The 17396-nt window shown below is 41.5% G+C and overlaps 1 protein-coding gene across 1 annotated transcript; it reads right to left on the bottom strand.

The window, feature by feature from the left end:
* Window positions 1-380: 380 nt before the first annotated feature.
* On the bottom strand, window positions 381-17037 carry LOC105832720 (mucin-12). The gene is made up of 10 exons (XM_036286266.1): window positions 16885-17037; window positions 10180-10527; window positions 9480-9869; window positions 6974-8868; window positions 6345-6600; window positions 5532-6230; window positions 4930-5412; window positions 3935-4396; window positions 3070-3681; window positions 381-2892 (listed from the first exon to the last, which is right to left on the bottom strand). The coding sequence occupies exons 1-10, from the start codon at window positions 17035-17037 to the stop codon at window positions 1393-1395; spliced, it is 6798 nt and encodes a 2265-aa protein (XP_036142159.1). The 3' UTR covers window positions 381-1392.
* Between the last annotated feature and the right edge of the window lie 359 nt (window positions 17038-17396).

The following is a 17396-nucleotide window of genomic DNA, read 5'->3' as shown; positions in this document are numbered from 1 at the left end:
TATATAAAATATTTATTTTAAAAAATTATTGGAAACTTTCCTTTGAAGTGAATTGTCATCTCTTCCGATTATTGAAACTCTTCTTGCGAGAAAAAATCTCTGTAAAAGCAAGTGATAAGAGTAAATGATATTTGAATCGCTTATCTACATTTTTCGAAAGTTAATCAAAGTTGGTTAATTGTTTCGATAAAGGAATTTACAAAGTTGACAAATAAATGGATGATCTTATAGATGGCATTACAGAAAGTTATATTGTTCAATAAATAATATGTTACATTAACAATAAATTATATTAACTATATATGATTTATATTATTTATAAAAACGACATATTTCCGGTAATATCTGCGCTGTGTTTCGGGTTAAGGAAATGAGAAATATTTTTATTTTTTTTTACGTTTTCGCGTCTTTATTAAAATACTTACACGCTTAACTTACACGTATACTACACCGGTATGTAGTTAAATTAAATAGACTTAACACGTTAGTCGCGCAAGTCGAGCTTACGCTTCGATCTCACTTCGATCTCGCTGGAAGGAGACACCGCCACAAGCTCGGCGCCCTTTTTATGAGTACGCGTCGCGACGAACGATCGATTTTGCCGTCGGCATAGAATTTCCTTTCCAGAAGGGATGTCCCTTTTCACGGTTGATATCACGTTGGTATTTTGCTTTTAACCCTCCAACATACGTAATTTGCCGCGACATCTTGAGCGATACCGTATCTCCCAGCGACAAAATATCTTCTCTAAATGAAAGTGTTTGGACGGAATATTGATCATTCCTTACATGTTTATGTGCGAGCCTGGCGATTATTCACTAATTCTGCTCCTACGCCGTAATTTCGGCTGACATTTTAGGTCCAACATTAATTAATTTTTGTGATGTGAAATATAATAACCTTTTGTTTATGAATTGATATGTAATTAAGAGAATTCCGAGTACAAAGAGAGGGTTTAATCTGGGAATATATGGAAACATAATTGTAGTTTCGGATATTGACGAACATGACCTTTTGGAGATTCGATTCGTTAGCACGATATACCTCTATCAATAAATAGAAATTATGCAAAAAGTGCAAAAGGGGGTTTAACACTTTTCTGTCCTGCTTCAATTACTTCTTATCACTAGTTGTGTAATAGCTTTGGAAACTTTTCCATTAAAAATTACGTAACATAAGCATATATAAAATATTGATATAAATATATTGCTAAGTTACCCGATATTTTTAGTTGATTTTTTTCTCAGCAATGGCAGACACTTAATAAAGAAATCTCGGAGAATTCTTTATTGGGTATCTATCGTTGCCGCATTATCAGTTGATTTTTTTTTTTGGTAACCGGACAGAAAGGTGCTAAGGATAATCTCGCAATCCCGAATCGCCGAATTTCCCTCATCTCGTCATAACTTCGTCGTCCATCTTGGGCCTGGTCATCACGCATCGGCCCCTGTAGCAAATCTCTGTCATGTGGGACACCTTCGTGGTGGTCGAGGTTCTCAGGACCTTGCCCAACATCGTGGAGTTCATTCTGAACACATTGCTCGCTTCTCCGATCGACGTCTTCGTGGTCGTCGTGGAGGGCTCTGTTACCCCTAGGGTACTCTCGGACGGTATCGCCGACGTGGTCGCGGTCGTGTCCGGGATCAGCGTGGTCGCTTCGAAAGCGGTGGCGCTCTCCCTCGTCGTTGCTTCCTGCGTCCTCGTCCCGTTCTCATCAACCTCAGCACGTCGAGTCGCGGAAATGTCCTGCGGCGAGCCGGCCGTGCCGGCACTTCGATCGATCTCTTCACTTTCCTTCGCGCCTGCCGCGTGCGCCGTAGCGGTATCATTCAAGTTATAATTATCTGTCGCACTTTTAGCCTCGATCACTTTCGCGATCTCCACCTCGCCCTCGCCCTCGGCGTTTTTCATGCTGTCGAAGATGGCCTTCACGTAGTCCGAGAGCGTTTTCACGTTGCCGTCGCCCTTGTCTTGCGTAACTATGCCGGGGATAAGGGTGGTGGAATACGAATTCGATGTAGTTTGCGGCTTATCGAAGGTCAGCGGGTATTTCACCTCGCTCCACTGGGTCTTGTGATTCTTCGGATGCGCCTCGTTTTCTTCATTGTTTTCCTGCCTCTTTAACGTCATCACGTGTTCTTTATCCTTGGCACCGATGGCACTCAGTTTTGTTGTGCTGTCCTCGTCTTTCTTCGGGATTCCCGATTTGTCATAATTCGATGGCAGCTTGTATCTCTGATTAAACACCTCGACGTTCTCCAAGTCGTTCTGCTCGCTCTTGTCCTCCTGAGAGTTCTCCTTCTTATTCCAGTAATCCTCCGGCTTAGCTTCCTGTTGCGCTTCAGTTTCTTCCTGCGGCAAACGAGATATTGTTCCCTCGGGCGATGTCGCCTCGTCTTTCGATCCGCTTGAATTTTCGTTTGCCGTCGTGGCGCGTACCTCGGTTAATTTCGGCATCAGCGTCGTATCGATCGCCGCGTTGTTCTCCTTCAAGGTTGTGACTTCGCCGTCGTTGGAAAAACCATACAGCGTCGTCATCGGCGTCGTTACGGGTGTCGATATCGTCCCGTCGGGCAGCTCGGTGGTGACCGAGGTGACGCGAGTCGGGATCGAGATCGCGTCGTTCTTCAGCATCTCCTCCAGGAAATCTTGGAGGAACGATTTCTTGGTCGGCTCCGCGGCCGCCGCGGTGCTTGCGGTGACGGTCGTCACAATCGGCCGAACGGTGGTGAACCTCGACTCGCGAATCGGATTGTACTTGTATTGATCTTGAACCAGGCTGTTCACCGCAGAATTGTAGTGTTGAGATTCGGCGGTGACGAAGTCGTCCGCCGCGGGCCTACTGCTGTTCACGAGCGGTCTCACCCGCACGCGGACTTTCCTCCTTCGGGTCTGAAAGACAAATTTTCCATCTTGTTTTATATTGTTTTCCTGCCAGGTAAAATTCACACGAAGAAAGGTGGGTAAGCTTAAATCGCGATATCAGTTCAATGTACCGTTTAAAACAAATCGTTCGGTTTCCAAAATATCGGAGTGTCTTACATTTTTTATTTATATGAAATATTTTACCTTTCTACCGCTAGGAGAGTCAGGTTTCGTCACCCTGGCGCCGTCGTCCATCTGCTCCCTGAGGTTCTCGTTGCTGCCGCTCGGTCGCGATTCTGGCAACGTTTCCTTATCGGCCTGGGCCTGAAGCACCGTCGTCGGCGAATTCGTCACTGCCGTCGTGACGTTCATCTCCTCCGTGTGATCCTGCGCGTTCGTCCTCCATCCGAAACCATCCATCGTAGTGTCCGTGTCGTCGGGGTCGCTCGGCTGTTTCTGATAGTCCGAGGAGACGACCATTGTCACCGACGACACCTCTGGCCCGGCCGTAATAATCTCGGGCGCGTCTTCGTTCTCCCGATCGCCGTCGGCTCTGCCCCGGCCGCTCTTCGCTTCGTCGGGCACGTGATTCTCGGCGAAGCTCGGTTGGAACGACGTTTTCGACAGCTTCGTGGACCACTGGCTCTCGGCGCCGTAAATGTCACCGGCGTTGGAGTGCGCGCTCGAGCCCCCGCGACTCGAGTGGCTGTACTTCTTCGACGGGACACTAGCCAGCTGGGCCTGATCGTATTCCTCGCGTAGCGGCACCTGCTCCGGCAGATTGCCGAAGTTTAGAAGAAATTCCTGAGACGGGTACTGGAAACATACGTTACGTATGTTACAGCGATTTAAAAGGGCGTACCAATCCTTTAGAGAAATATCGGAAACAGATTTTAGCCAAGCATATATATAGTTATATATCTTAGCTTTGTACCTTGATTACGAACGAGAAAAAAGTTGCATTTCTTTTTCTTTCCAACATCCATTTATCTTATCTCATGTTTGTTCCTTTGCAACAACCTATTAGAGAGCTAGAGAGAGAGAGGGGGGGGGGAGGGAGTTCACTTACGTTTTCGCTATTCTCCTCGTAAAACTGTGTCGGTCGATTCTGATTCGGCACGAATTGCGGCGGGACGTCGAAATTGTCGTCATATAGAGGCTGTTGTCCACTCGCCGTCGTCGGTAGCTGTTGCGGTGTTACTCGGGGGTAGTTTTCGTCCAGCGGCAATTCGTTGTTTGCATCGAGCCCGGATTCCGTAGTCGTCGTGATGCGCTTTTTCCCCGGTCGCCGGACTCTTCCTCGTACTCTCGTCGACCTCGACTCATCCGGCCTTGTTTTCGGTCTCACACTGTACGCGGCGTCGTCCGGCATCGTCGTCGCAACGGGCACGCTTTCCGTCGTCGTGCTCGTCGTCGTTGTCGTGAACGTCTTTGTAGTCGGTCGACGGTTCGAGGTTTGATATCTCGGACGATTTTTCAAGGTGTGACTTGGACCCGTCTCCACCGCCGTATCGTCATTGGAGAAGATGTGCTATATTTACGGCATGTTTATTCGCATTTATTTTCAGAAGGGTGATTTCGAATGCCTTCTGCGCGATGCGGTACATCGAGGGGAAGATGAATGGGGACGTAACGCGGAAATTTCATTTTAAAGTATCACAGGTGAAATATGTCCCTTGGACAATATTAAGAGAAGTGAAAAATTTCAGATATATCGAAGAGGATGGATTATTGCACAAGAATTGAATTGTAAAATATTGTGAAAAAAATTTTTCTTATCTGCACGGAAAGGACGGTTTTGCTAAGTACTTAAAAATTTATCTGTGCATCGATACAGATCTGAAAATAATTTTGTTAGACTTTTAAAATTATTATCATGTGGTACATTTAAACTAGTTGCTAGAATGTCAAAACTTTTTGCAGCGTTATTACTATTATGCTTGAATGTCCTTTATGACTTTGATGGCCCAATAAAATTACGTTGGGATCTGTAGGTAAAAAAATTTTTAGATATTTCAGCAAAACTTTAGCGTCCGCGTGTAAAATTGCTCTTTTTTTTTCTACCATGTCGCGGGAACGTACCTCGGACAAAGCGGGTCTGTACGTGACGGGCGCTTGGAATCTGGTGTCCACCGGATGCACCGGCTGCACCGGCCGGAAGTTCGGCGGCCTTATGAATCCGTAATCGACGTCCTCCTCCTCGACCGTGCGAGCGGTCGTGGTTGTCGTCGTCGTCGGCGGCACGGTGGTGGCGGCCAGCCTCTGCTGAGCCGCGTGTATCTTTATGTACTCGTTACCCTCAGTTTGCACCTGCGACCCGTGACTTTGCGGACGCGCGCGTGTCCTCGTCCTCGATCCGTCGCGGTGCCGTTGACCGGCGCCGCGGCCGGAATCGTTGTTCACAGCGCTGAAACGCACGTACTCGTCCTGAGAGCCGCGCGGTCGCGTTTGAATCGCGGAGTCCTGCTGAGATCGACCGCCTAGACGAGCACGAACTCGCTGGCGTATTATTACGGGCGCCGGAGTGGTCGTGCTAGTCGTGGTCATCTGGGACAGAAATGATTGCAGCGACATTTAAACTTTGCACGTTAAAATTATCAAACCTTATGCGTAAAAATATAAAATATCGTGTACACAGAGTGTATTGATATTATTAATTTACATACTTCGATAAGCGGCTCCGAGGAGGGCAATTCGTAATCTTCCTGCTTGTTCTGTTGAAGCGGAACGAAAATCGGCGACGCATTCGGATCGGTCTCTATAGCGGCGTTCTCGATCTTGTCGAATGAATTCTGTCCGCCGGCATTGTAATCCGGCTGAGCTTGCGGCACGTTGACCTCGTAAATCGGGGAATACCGGTTCTCCTCGCCGGGCGTGACTCGCGAGTCCACCGTCGTGGCCAGATGGTAGTTTGCGTCCTCCTGGTAGTGCGGATATTCCTTGGATCTCTGGGGGATCGTTTGATCTGGTGCGTTCTCGTTTGCAAGTTGATAATTGAATCCGTTTACCGGAGTTTTCTCGAGTCCCGGCTGTTGGAAGCCGTCGTTCTGAATGTACGTCGCGTCCTGTTGGTAGTGCGCTTCTTGAGGGCGGTTTTGCGGGTAATTCTGCCGCCTGGAGTAATCGTCGGACACCACGGGCGTGCTGTGCTGGATCTCGCGCAACGACGGCGGATAATTCTCGGTCTGCGTGGTGGCGGTAGGATAGTTCTCCGGGTAATTGCTCGTCCCTGACAAGGGGGTTTCCTTCTGATAGAGACCAGAAGCGGATCCGCTCGGCGACGAATACGCATCGGGGGACGCATTGCTTTGCGAATCACTCTGCGGATAGTTCTCGTAGTTAGCTTGAACGTTGTTACTTTGGTCCTGTGGGGCAAGTTTAGAAAGTAATATTCACGCAAGTACTGTATGTTATTTTTCTTTCAAGATCTCGACATTGCAAAAAAAAAAAATAGATAAGACTAAAAAAATTAATCGTACCGTAGCCAGGGAACTCGCTCTATCTCGATTCCTATACTTGTGCGTTCTAGACGTTGGTCTTCTGTGTTCTAGCGCGTTATATTTCTGCGTGGTCTCCGGCGTCTTCGCCTTCGTTGGTTCGTAAGAGGAGTCGTGATAATCCTCCGTTGTGGTCGTAAATCTAGATTTGGATCGATTGTACGTTGGCCTTCGGGTTCTTTCCGTTCTGTTACCAGGCGCCTGAGTCGTTCTGGGTCTTGTAGGTATAGTTCTGCCTCTGTGTGCGATCGGACATAATTCTAATTTATTAACAACGTAATTCTAATATATTATCTCACTGATGTTCACGATTGAAAAACTGCTATGCTCTACTTAATGTTATACCATCAATTCAAATCAAATAAGAGATTTGTGTGGAAAAATTTTAAGCCTTTCACATAAATTGTGTTAACGATTTTGAAAACCAATGAGAAAACTTTGAAAAATAGTGTAGACAAAGAGACTTAAGTTATTAAATTTAAATTATTAAATCGAAGTTCACAATTGTGAACATCTATTTCAAAAAAATTAAATCGCAAAAGACATTAAAACAAAATTATATTTTGAAAAATGGCTACACAGAAAGTAGTAATAAAATATAATAAAATTACCTTCCTCGTGTCCTATAAGTCGTGGAGCTTATACGTGTAGTCGTTGTCGTCGTTGGTGTCGTGGTCGTGGTCGTGGTCGTTGCCGGCGGTGGCGTTGAAGCGACAGGAGGATTCACCTCTTGCTTATCCAACAAGGAATTTATTAAGCCCGGCAAGTGCGGGGAGATCGGCGGTAATTCCGCTGGTAAATTGTATTGTGCCGGGCCAACTGGCGCTCTGACGTCATTCACGTCGTACGACTCACCCAGATTAGACTGAGAATGATAGTGTTCGGCGGTGTTATATTTCTGGGGCTCCCGTTGGTGGACAAGTTCTTGATTGATGAGCGCCAATTGAGCCGCCAGATCCTGCTCCTTCGCGGAGGGATCACGCGGACTTACCGATCTGTCCTGGAAATGCGGGGTGCTAGAATAGGTCACTTCCTGTCTATAGCTAATTGTCGTTTCAAGTTTCGGAGGCTGAGTTGTTAATTTCTCTTGCTCGTAGTAATGTTTTGGCTTCGACTTCGCGGTCGATTGTTCGTCGTAATACGACGTGCCAACCACGGTGCTCGGCTTATTGTCGTAATACTGCCTGAATCTGAACTTCGAGTTTGATGGCGTTGAGTAAGTGGGCTCGTATTTATGGCTGTTGGATTCCGGGGAGAAGTTTTGAGTGCTTGAGGAATCGTAGGACGCGGTGGTAGCGATGGATCCGCTTTGATCAGTGTCGCTGTAAGAGTTTGGCTCGATCAATGGCGTCGGGCTGGGATTCTGTTCGTCCGTTGGGGTGTCCGGTTCCGAGGATGTTTCCGACAGGTTGTTGATAACGACGGAACCGATATGCGGCGCCGGGAATGGGATTTTAGAGTAACCCGGGGGCGGATTGAAGCTCAGCGGTGCAACGAAGAAAGGCAATTTGTCGACTTTGCGTTCCACCCTGTTGTGGTCGAGCGACGACAGGTAGGGAAGATCGAACTTCGCGTAACCGTAGGGAGGGTCCAGGTTTGACGGGCCCACGAATACCTGCGGACTGTTCGGACTGACGTTATCCAGAACAGCGATGGTTTTTGCGTTTTTTAAGATCTTCAAGACATCGGTAACCCTGACGGGGGCATCCAATCTGGACGAGGAACTGCCCATGTAAACGGAGAGGGGCGGCTGATTAGGCGACGGCGTGGTAGTGACCTCGCGGTAAGTCGACTGTTCCTGGTACTGGTTGATCCGTGGACGTTGTCTGCCGCGAATCTTTTTGATCCTGGTGCCGTCCGAGAGCTGCTGGCGACGCGCCTGTTCGCGGATCAGAGCTTGAGACTGAGGATTTTGGATGTTTGGATTGGTAGCCTGTAATTGATTCTCCTGTTGACCTTCCAGGATTCTCTGTTGTTCCAGCTCCTTCTGCATCTCCTCGCGTTGTCTCGCTTCTTCCTCGCGACGTCTCTCCTCCTTGACGCGAAGTTCGGAAAGCCGTCGTCGTTCGAGCTCTTCCTGTCTCTGTTTTTCTCTAGCCTCGCGAATTCGATCCAGCTCTCGTTGCCTCGCCATTTCCTCCAGCCTCTCCAATTCTTTTCGTTTCTTCTCAGCCTCCTTTTGTCGCAACAGTTCTTGTTCTCTCTGAAGAGCCTCTTGTTGCAATCGCGTCTTCCGCTCTAGCGCTTTCTGCTCCTCATTCAATCTGTGGAATTCTCTCATGCGTTCCTCCTTTAGAAATTGCGCCTTCTCTTCGTGTTCCTTCTGGATTTGCTGTAGCACTTGCCGCGTTAAGACTTCTTGTTCAGGCAGAAGAGAGGTTTGGTCAATTCCTTGGTTCTCTCGGTGCTGATGCTGTGGGCGAACGGGATATTGCTTCCTTCCGCGAATTCTTTTCGGTTGACCTCTTTGCGCCAATGTTTCCGCCGGGACATATACTAGTTGAACCTACGTTGAATATAATGCATTTGCCACTTTTAACATATACATCCTTAATTATAGATTTTTCAATTAAAATAAATGCTTGATTCTGACGTATAAAATTTATGAATCGAACTAAAAAATTTAACATATTAAATTTATAGTTTTATTATAAAAATAAACATTTATAAAATATTTAACGTTTTATAATACAGTAAATATATTGGTTTTAATTAAATTTTGTTTTCGTTGCGTTATTACATATTAATCATTTATTGAATTATTATACATATAACAGTTATTAACATTGTTCGTCATAAATGTAATTATAGAACTTGAAATAAAAATTACGAAACTTATTTCTTGGTAAAATCTAATTTGCTACGATTAGTCATTATCATAGGTTCCACTTTTGTGTTCGGGAAACCAGATAAATTTATAGACTCATTACGCGCTGAGTTCCGGTTTCGCTCGGTTGATACATGAATCTTGCCGTATTCTGTGCACGCTCTGATTCTGCTTTAATCTAATGATACCATCGCAGAGATGCACACGTAAGAATTGGCCAATAGAACTTGATAAATCGTACGTCGGAAAGAAAGCAAGCAAGCTAAGTGAGGATTTCATTGTCAACGAACCTCCTCCTCATCGCTTCCAATCAGAGAGGATTGTGGTAATCCTGGATTTGGTTGTCCTTTCAGACGTTTCCCGTCGGGTCTGTGACTTTCTTGTTTCGTTACGTAAGCGTGCGGTATTTCTTGCACGTCTTCTACATTCCCGCCGTGTTGCAGTACAGCTTGACCCTGAACAGGCAAGTTCGTCAGTTCCTGATTCTGATAGGCTTGTCCCGGTCTTTGGGACAGGAAGTTTTGAGGGGGTCGCACTGGCGGAAGTGCTCCCGAGGGTGGCTGCGGCGGTACCAGAGCTTCCGACGCTATTTCGGGTTGCAAGTTGCCTACGGCACTCGGTGGTAGTGCTTGTTTCTCATCTTCGGCGCTACTGTAATCGCCGGGCAGTAACGTCTGAGTCTGTAAATAAAAGCAAAATTAATTTCAAAAAATGTAAAAATGAACGACTATTAAATTTAATTTAAAAATCTGTAGCTTTTAAGAAAATACATTTAGTGAAACGGTTAATCGTATTTTTTATATAAAAAGTTTTTGCCAAACTCATCTTTTCCTTCAATCTAAACATAGCCTTTTAAACGAATATATTTGATAAAGTAAGCTGTATAAAAGAATATAATTTATCGACATTATTTGGTGAATATTTTTTATAAAAACAAATTTAAGAACATTATTTAGCATGTTAGCAACAGCGAAAATTAAGTCATTTTACCTGAAGAAGTTGTTGCTGAGCTTTAAGTTGCTGCTGCAGCAAGAGAAGCTTTTGAATGCTCTCTTGCGTCTTCTGCAGCTGAAGTAGTTGGTTTTGATACTGTTGCTGAAGGGCGGGCGGTAACGCGAGGGTTTGAATTGGATTCGGTATATGCGTGCTGCTAGATAGAAGCCCATTTTCCGCATTGCCCCGCGGCAGTTGAGCGGACGCGGTTCCCGGATTAGCCAGGGGAATCCACTCGCTGTTAGAGACTTGTCGTGACCATCGCTCGGCCGCGCTTCCGTCGAATTTGCCTAACAACGTTAGGACGACGAATACCGCGGTCGATGTGAAGCACCTCCGCACAATCTAAAAACCGACGATATCGATTAATTGATCGCGGATGCTAAGTAATTAACTTCGTCGACGGCACGTACGCTACGTTGACAACGTAAAATTGCTTCGATTGACTTTACAGGGTGGATCTGGGTCAGTATCGACGTCGGTTCGTTTTGGCGTATAATTTATATTTATATATATTTTTTTAAAGCACTTTCCCGTGCACACGTCGCGTGTGAAGTGATGTGAATTGCAGTTTTGTAATACAGGATAATAGCCGCATACTATTATACATTACGTATACAATTATAAATAAGATTCTATATGAAATTCTGCCTTGAATCGCTGATTTGGTCCGGAAAATTAGCAAGAAAATTGAAATTGATTAATTTTCATACTTCGACTATTTGATTTAGGTAGACATAAATTCCCAATAAAGAAAGGAATGATTGATCCTAAAAGTTTTTTGTATAATGTTTATGACGTTAAACATTATATATATTAAAATAAATATATAAATGTGTAAAAAAATATAATACATTATTTTACATATTTTTATTTATATCGATATAGAATCTTTAAAACTATAATAATAATAAAATTATGATTATTACAATTATTATAATTATTTTAGTTCTTGTACTATTCATTTGTGGGACGAACAGTTTGTTTCGTTTGGGAATCAAAAGGTTATAATAATTTAATTTAAGTTTAAATAATTAAAACACAAAATAATTCTTTACATAGATAACAAGATAAATAAATTATCTTGTAATAATAAAAGATACATTCTATTATAATATGAAGGCAGAAACTTGTTATTTTATGTATTTAGGAACAGAATGTAAAGTGCATTAGAGGATAATAGGCAAAACGTGGTAATGTTGCGGAAGATAACAAGAAGCTAACCGCAATTTCACTGCATTTATCATGATGCAAATAACTAATCGAGATTATAGACCGATGAATCGACCACTACTTTATTGTTTTAATGGATTCTGTGGTTTCATAATGCGACAAAGCTGTGACGTCAAACGCACGCATGTATACAATGCTATTAATTACTTCTGATATTAATGTCGATACTATTTCTCATAAAACGTTTTATAAATCGCTTTTTATGACAAAGTCTTTGAAAGAATTATTTTCTCCTGAGAGAAACTTATTATTTTATAGGTAGAGCATATTTTACATAAAGGTAAATTATTGAAATTTATATTTACAGACAAATGTCTATTCTTATTTTGAATCTCTTGTTTAATTAAAGAGAATTGATTTTCATTTAATTCGAGTTATGAATGTTGATTAATTGTGATTGGTAAAAATAGATTGTCATCAGAATTGCATGTGTTTTCTATTTAATTAATTGTATAAATTCAATGAAAATGTCGTAAATTTTCTTTTATTGTACGCGGTACAGTAGATATAATTACGCGATAAGTTTTACATATAAATCATTTAAATATAAAATTTAATTTTATATTTATATATTTATATATTGACACGCGCGCACGTTATTAAATTAATTTGTTATTCTCTCAAGCCGGAAAAGTTTTATTGTGTGACATTTCTATTTCTGACATTTGCGATTGGCTCGTATCGCGCACATCGCGAATGTCATCGATCGATCGTTTATCTTGAACAGAGATGCGAATGACGCGTATTATTGCATTGGAATAATGCAACGGCTGTTGTTCCGATATCTGCTTTCGATACAGTTTTCCGTTTTACTTCCACTCCATTTACCGCACGCGGAATTACACGTTGACGCATTAATACTCTATTAATACTCTATTTTGCGATAATTCCATCAAAGTGGTTAGGTGAAGAAATAAATCGTCTGCGATTGTAACATCTGAGAGAGAGAGAATCATATATTTATATATCACACAATATCCGTTATTTTTACTTATTTTTTAAACAAATACATACTACGGTTAAGTTATAGCTTTGATAATAGTGCACGAGGCATAAATCATTAGACTTAATTACCCGTGTAAAGACAACTTTTACTGAGGTTATCACTTTTATTTATTTATATATCCGCGCAATGTATAATATAAATATTTTAATATATTCAGAAAAGTTGCTAGTAACTTTAAATAATTTATGAAATAATAATGTAAATGTGTTATATATTAATAATTATAATTTATTAATTAAAACGAAAGAGTGCATGCGTTTAATTTATTTCAATCGTGTATACGTCAATTAGAATTTTAGGAATGTCATAATCATACAGTTTTAAATTCGTAACAACACGTTATACTTAGGACGTAGGAAATCTTTCAAGTGCCGGGTACTCCAAGTGAATGTAGTCGGCCTTCTACTTAGGGACACGGAAAATATAGACACGCAACTATCTTTAATCTATTTTACATCCGCAATGGGAGTGTAACCATTCACACGCACAAACTTAAAAAAAAAAGAGTTTCTTCTTTTATTATTTGACTTTTTATATCGTGAGTAATATTCGATTTGAACGTCAGTAAATTGATTAATAAATTTTGAGTGAATAATAATTAATTTTTTAAAATAAATTACTTTAACGAAGCTTAAACTACGAATATTTTGGACAAATCAAATTTTATTAATTGTTTAAAATTGAAATTATTATGCACACGTGTTCACACTCGATCACGAATCTATTAAATATATGTATAGAATTAGAAAACAATTATTAATGCTAAATTGTGTCATTAATATTGTTCAGATAAAATGTTCGCAAAAATGTCATTAAAATTACATAATTAAATTATTCTATTAATCTTATTACGATTAATTATTTCGATTATTATATGTCGAACAATATCATCGTTACAATTAATATCCGGATGATGTTGCCATCGCATGTTACTTGCACGAATCGGGGGGGGGGGGAACTTCTGGAGTGCGACCAGCGCTAACGAACTGTGAATCGCATCAAATAGTGTACGGCGATTTCTAATAAATGACTCGACTACTACCTAAAGTTACGAGATCGCAAGTTGTCGAACACAGTTTTTACGCAGAAAATGATGATTGACAAGTTGCACGAGTAACTATGCGGGAAACGAGCGTGTGGTAACAAAAAATGAGTATGAAAATCCACATCGACGACCGTTTCGATTGTACCGTAGCGGGCTGAATTTTTAAGCGTAATAACCAGTCACCGATAATTCCGGAAAAATGCTTCGAGTGGCTGGAAAACGTATATTGAAGATCACTATCGTGCACCTATCGCGATATTATCGGTGCAATTAGCCGGCACACAATATGATATCATCGGTATATGATATCATGGGGTGAACGGGAAGAATGCTAAGAATTCTCTAGTTCCTGAACTCCACGATGATTTTTCGAGCGCGAATCGGTTAGGTCTTCGTGCCACTGACATGATTTTGATTACGCGCTGCGAGCGCGTCTATGTAATTTTCATTACGGCATATCGCGTGTCGGACACGCCGCGGCGATTTTTCTGCTTTCTTCGCGATTTTTTTCCGCGCGCGACTCCCGGTCGGTTTTATAAGAGAAACGGAATCCATCGAGTGTGAAACAACGGCGCGATCCGCCCGGAAGGGCCTTCTCCCGTTCGGAAAGAAAAGAAATTGATCCCGACGACGTATGAGACACTCGCTCGCTCGCGCATGTATACGTGGCAATGAAATACCGACGGTGAATTATCGGTTCGTCGTTTTTGGCGAAAGCACCGGCAATGAAAAATTTACTTCCGGAAGAAGAAGGACATTGTTCCAAGAAGGCGCGAAGAAATATATGCCACTGTCAGTATATCAGGAAGAATATTCACACTGAAACTAGTTAGTTAATCAATTATATATTATAATTACAATATATAAACAGATAAGACTAAAATATGTAATATATAATGAAATTTCTAAACACAACATCGTAAATGCGACTTGCTATTTTTTTTCCAATTATATTAGAATATGTTTCATTTCATTCTAATTGACACAAATGAAAAGAAATCGCAATTAATATTATTTAATTACCATATCTTATATGATATTGAAAAATTTAATTATTTTATATTACTTCCTTGATTTAGTTTCTCCCAAAAACGGTGATTGGTATTTGATATTTAGTCAACTGTGAAATAAAAGTAGCCGCGAAAAATGCATATCCTAAAAAGTTCTGGTTTCAGAATTTTCCATTCTTTCAGTTACATCTGAAAGTACGCCGTCCTGCGCGATGATAAGCGTCATCGCAATTCCATTTTCAATCCCAGTCGATAGCCTCCCACGCGTTCCCAGCCGCGACTGAAGCTATCCGTTTGCCGCCGGTGAAGCACGGCGCGCCGTTAAAAAGAAATGACTTTCTCTCGGTCAGGTGGAGAAGCGCGCGCAAATACACGAGGCCGATATTCGTCGTTCTCGCTGAGCTTCGCTCGTAACATCGCGCAGCCAATGCCGCCGGTAATGTGTGCAATTATCAATCGTTCATGTTCGCGTACAGAATGCCGGATCGGAACGGTGTTAAAAAGGAGGTCGAGCACCTTTCTCTCGACGCACGAGGAAGCCCGGGCTCTTTCAGAGGCGCGGTCTCGGTATCACTCGTGTCCAGCAACTCGGTTCAAGCTTTTAACAAATTGAGCATCACGATAAAAGTAAATTAGCTTGATGAGATACTACAAGAACTTTCTTCTAGGTCTTTAAACGTTTAAACGTGTAATAAAATATAGTCTTAAAATGCATAATGTAGAAGTACATGACCGAAAGTCATTTGATGTAAGATTGCTAATATTGCGTCGAGGAAGGATAAACATTTGATTTAACATTTATAAGAGAACTTGAGATAATATAAGCACTTGAAAAATATGTTAGATATATTTAAAATAGACTGAAAAAAAGTTAGCAATAATACTCAAGCATAGATAGTCTGATTATTAAGTTTGACGAAATAGTTTTAATTAAATTCAGTTAATATAATTAAATATTTAGTAATCGTTTCGTAAGCAATTGGTTACTAAATATTAAAATATTTGGTTGTAAAAAAAATATGTAATTACAATTATTTTAACAAAGCTTGATTATTATATTACCAAACTCTTTTTTAGCGTATTTCTTTAGAAGATAAATCTTACTTTTTTAACACTTTGTTTTTCTATTGAAATCAGTTAATCGTATTAAAATGTATTATAGCTATATTATATTGTAAATCAATAGCATATTTAAAGGTACATTAGTTCGAAAATTTGTCCTTTTACCAATAGTAAATTGAATTGAACAGCAATAACTTGTTTAAAACTTTGTCAGTGTTCCATGAGCGATGTCTGTGAAAAGAGGATTTAGAAACATTGACAGCCTCTTCATTCATACGAATACTTTTGTATAAGTCTTATCTCAGTTCTGAAAATTCTTGAGAAGGACGTATGGCACATGTGTTGTGCGTAATCCTGTCGAATGTACCGTCTGCAAAAATGGCATATTCGCGTCCTTCGGAATTTCACGCTCTACTTGTACCTTTGCACGATCCTATCCACAGTCGCTTGTGAACTTTCGTTTCTTAGATTTTTGAGAAGGTATCCGTCGCGTCTAAGAGGGAAGTACCGGCGAACGATATAAGTTTCGATCGAGTTTCTTGTAAATAGAATTTACACGCGCGTACAGAAATAGCGATGCATTGTGCGATAGCATCTTGCAATCGTGGCTTATTGGAAAGCACATTTCATTTGTGGATTATGCATTTGTGGATTATGCATGAGTTACGGCTTTGTAGTTAGTTGCTGCGCAAAAAACGTCGGATCAATAAATTAATTGCGAACGCGTTTCTAATAATTTATATATAATATTATATATAATAATTTATTTCATAATTATTTAATTAATATATTTATTTGTATAATAAAGTATATAGTTATTACTTGCAAAAGAAATTTATAATAAAATATAGTACTTCAGTTAATATATCTTTTTATAAATAAATTTTCTTAAATAAATCCATACTTAAGTCTCAAATAAATAAAATCTATTATAAAAGATTAGATTGTGAATTATTTAAGGAGTTAATGTTTATTACAAAATTTCTCCAGAGATCTGTCGTACATCTCGACTTTGTTCAATCTCATTATAATTTCCACAAGCCATTGTTCCTTCTGCATATAACAGCTGCGGCTAATTTATCTGATGAAGACCCATGTGTGCAATGTGGGGCGGGGGCAGCAACGAGCAAACGAGCGATTGTTTTCACCGCGAAAAACGATATCGTGGATATCCGGGATGCTTGCAGATTCATTTTCCACGATTGAACCTCGCGCGTTTCTGCAGTTTATTGCATTTACTCCTCGTCGTAATGCAACACACAAAACTTTATCGTCTGAAAGGCTGACGTTTGACGTGAACGCGAGGCGAGCAATACGTCTCCCAGCGGGACTCTCGCGATCTCTACTTGATCACCTCCTGTCACCGGGAGATCACCGACAGGTTTCACATGCTCGAGCCGGTCGGATGGCCGACGCCTCATTGGCGTGCCACTTATTGTCGCCGACTTTCTTCGCCGGTGTTCCACCTTTACTTTCGCCTTCGAACTTTTGGCTCCCATTCGAGCGCGCTACACCGAGACCGATTCGGATGGCGGTTCCCCGGCTATCGCGATAGATCGCTTGCTCGTGCGACTTCCTACCATAAAAAGGAGCAAATAACACCCGGCCAGGAAATGAGGGAAACGTACGCGTAACGCCCGACGGAAAAACGACGTCGTGTGAAATGTGAAATTTGCTCGGTCTAGAAGACCGAAGAGAAATAAATCTATCTCATCGCGTTAGGAATATCCTCGCATTTTTGTTCTATTTGAGGATATCCAGGTTTCTTTTTTAGCAGGATTTGAAATTTTTATTTTATTAATCTGAATGTCAATTAGTTCCAATTATCGCTAACTCTTGAGACACATCCGTGGGACCG

Source organism: Monomorium pharaonis, chromosome 4, assembly GCF_013373865.1.
Source record: "Monomorium pharaonis isolate MP-MQ-018 chromosome 4, ASM1337386v2, whole genome shotgun sequence".
NCBI lineage: Eukaryota > Metazoa > Arthropoda > Insecta > Hymenoptera > Formicidae > Monomorium > Monomorium pharaonis.
The sequence above is the reverse complement of the archived record's forward strand: the minus strand, read 5'-3'. Positions and strand labels throughout refer to the sequence as shown.

Excerpts from the sequence above, each read along its gene's own strand:
- LOC105832720 (XM_036286266.1), bottom strand. The coding sequence starts at position 17,037 with ATGGGAGCCAAAAGTTCGAAGGCGAAAGTAAAGGTGGAACACCGGCGA. Across the intron at positions 9,870-10,179 it reads CTCAGCAACAACTTCTTCAG|ACTCAGACGTTACTGCCCGG; the intron begins GTAAAATGACTT and ends TTTTATTTACAG. Across the intron at positions 6,601-6,973 it reads ACTTATAGGACACGAGGAAG|AGGCAGAACTATACCTACAA; the intron begins GTAATTTTATTA and ends GATCGCACACAG.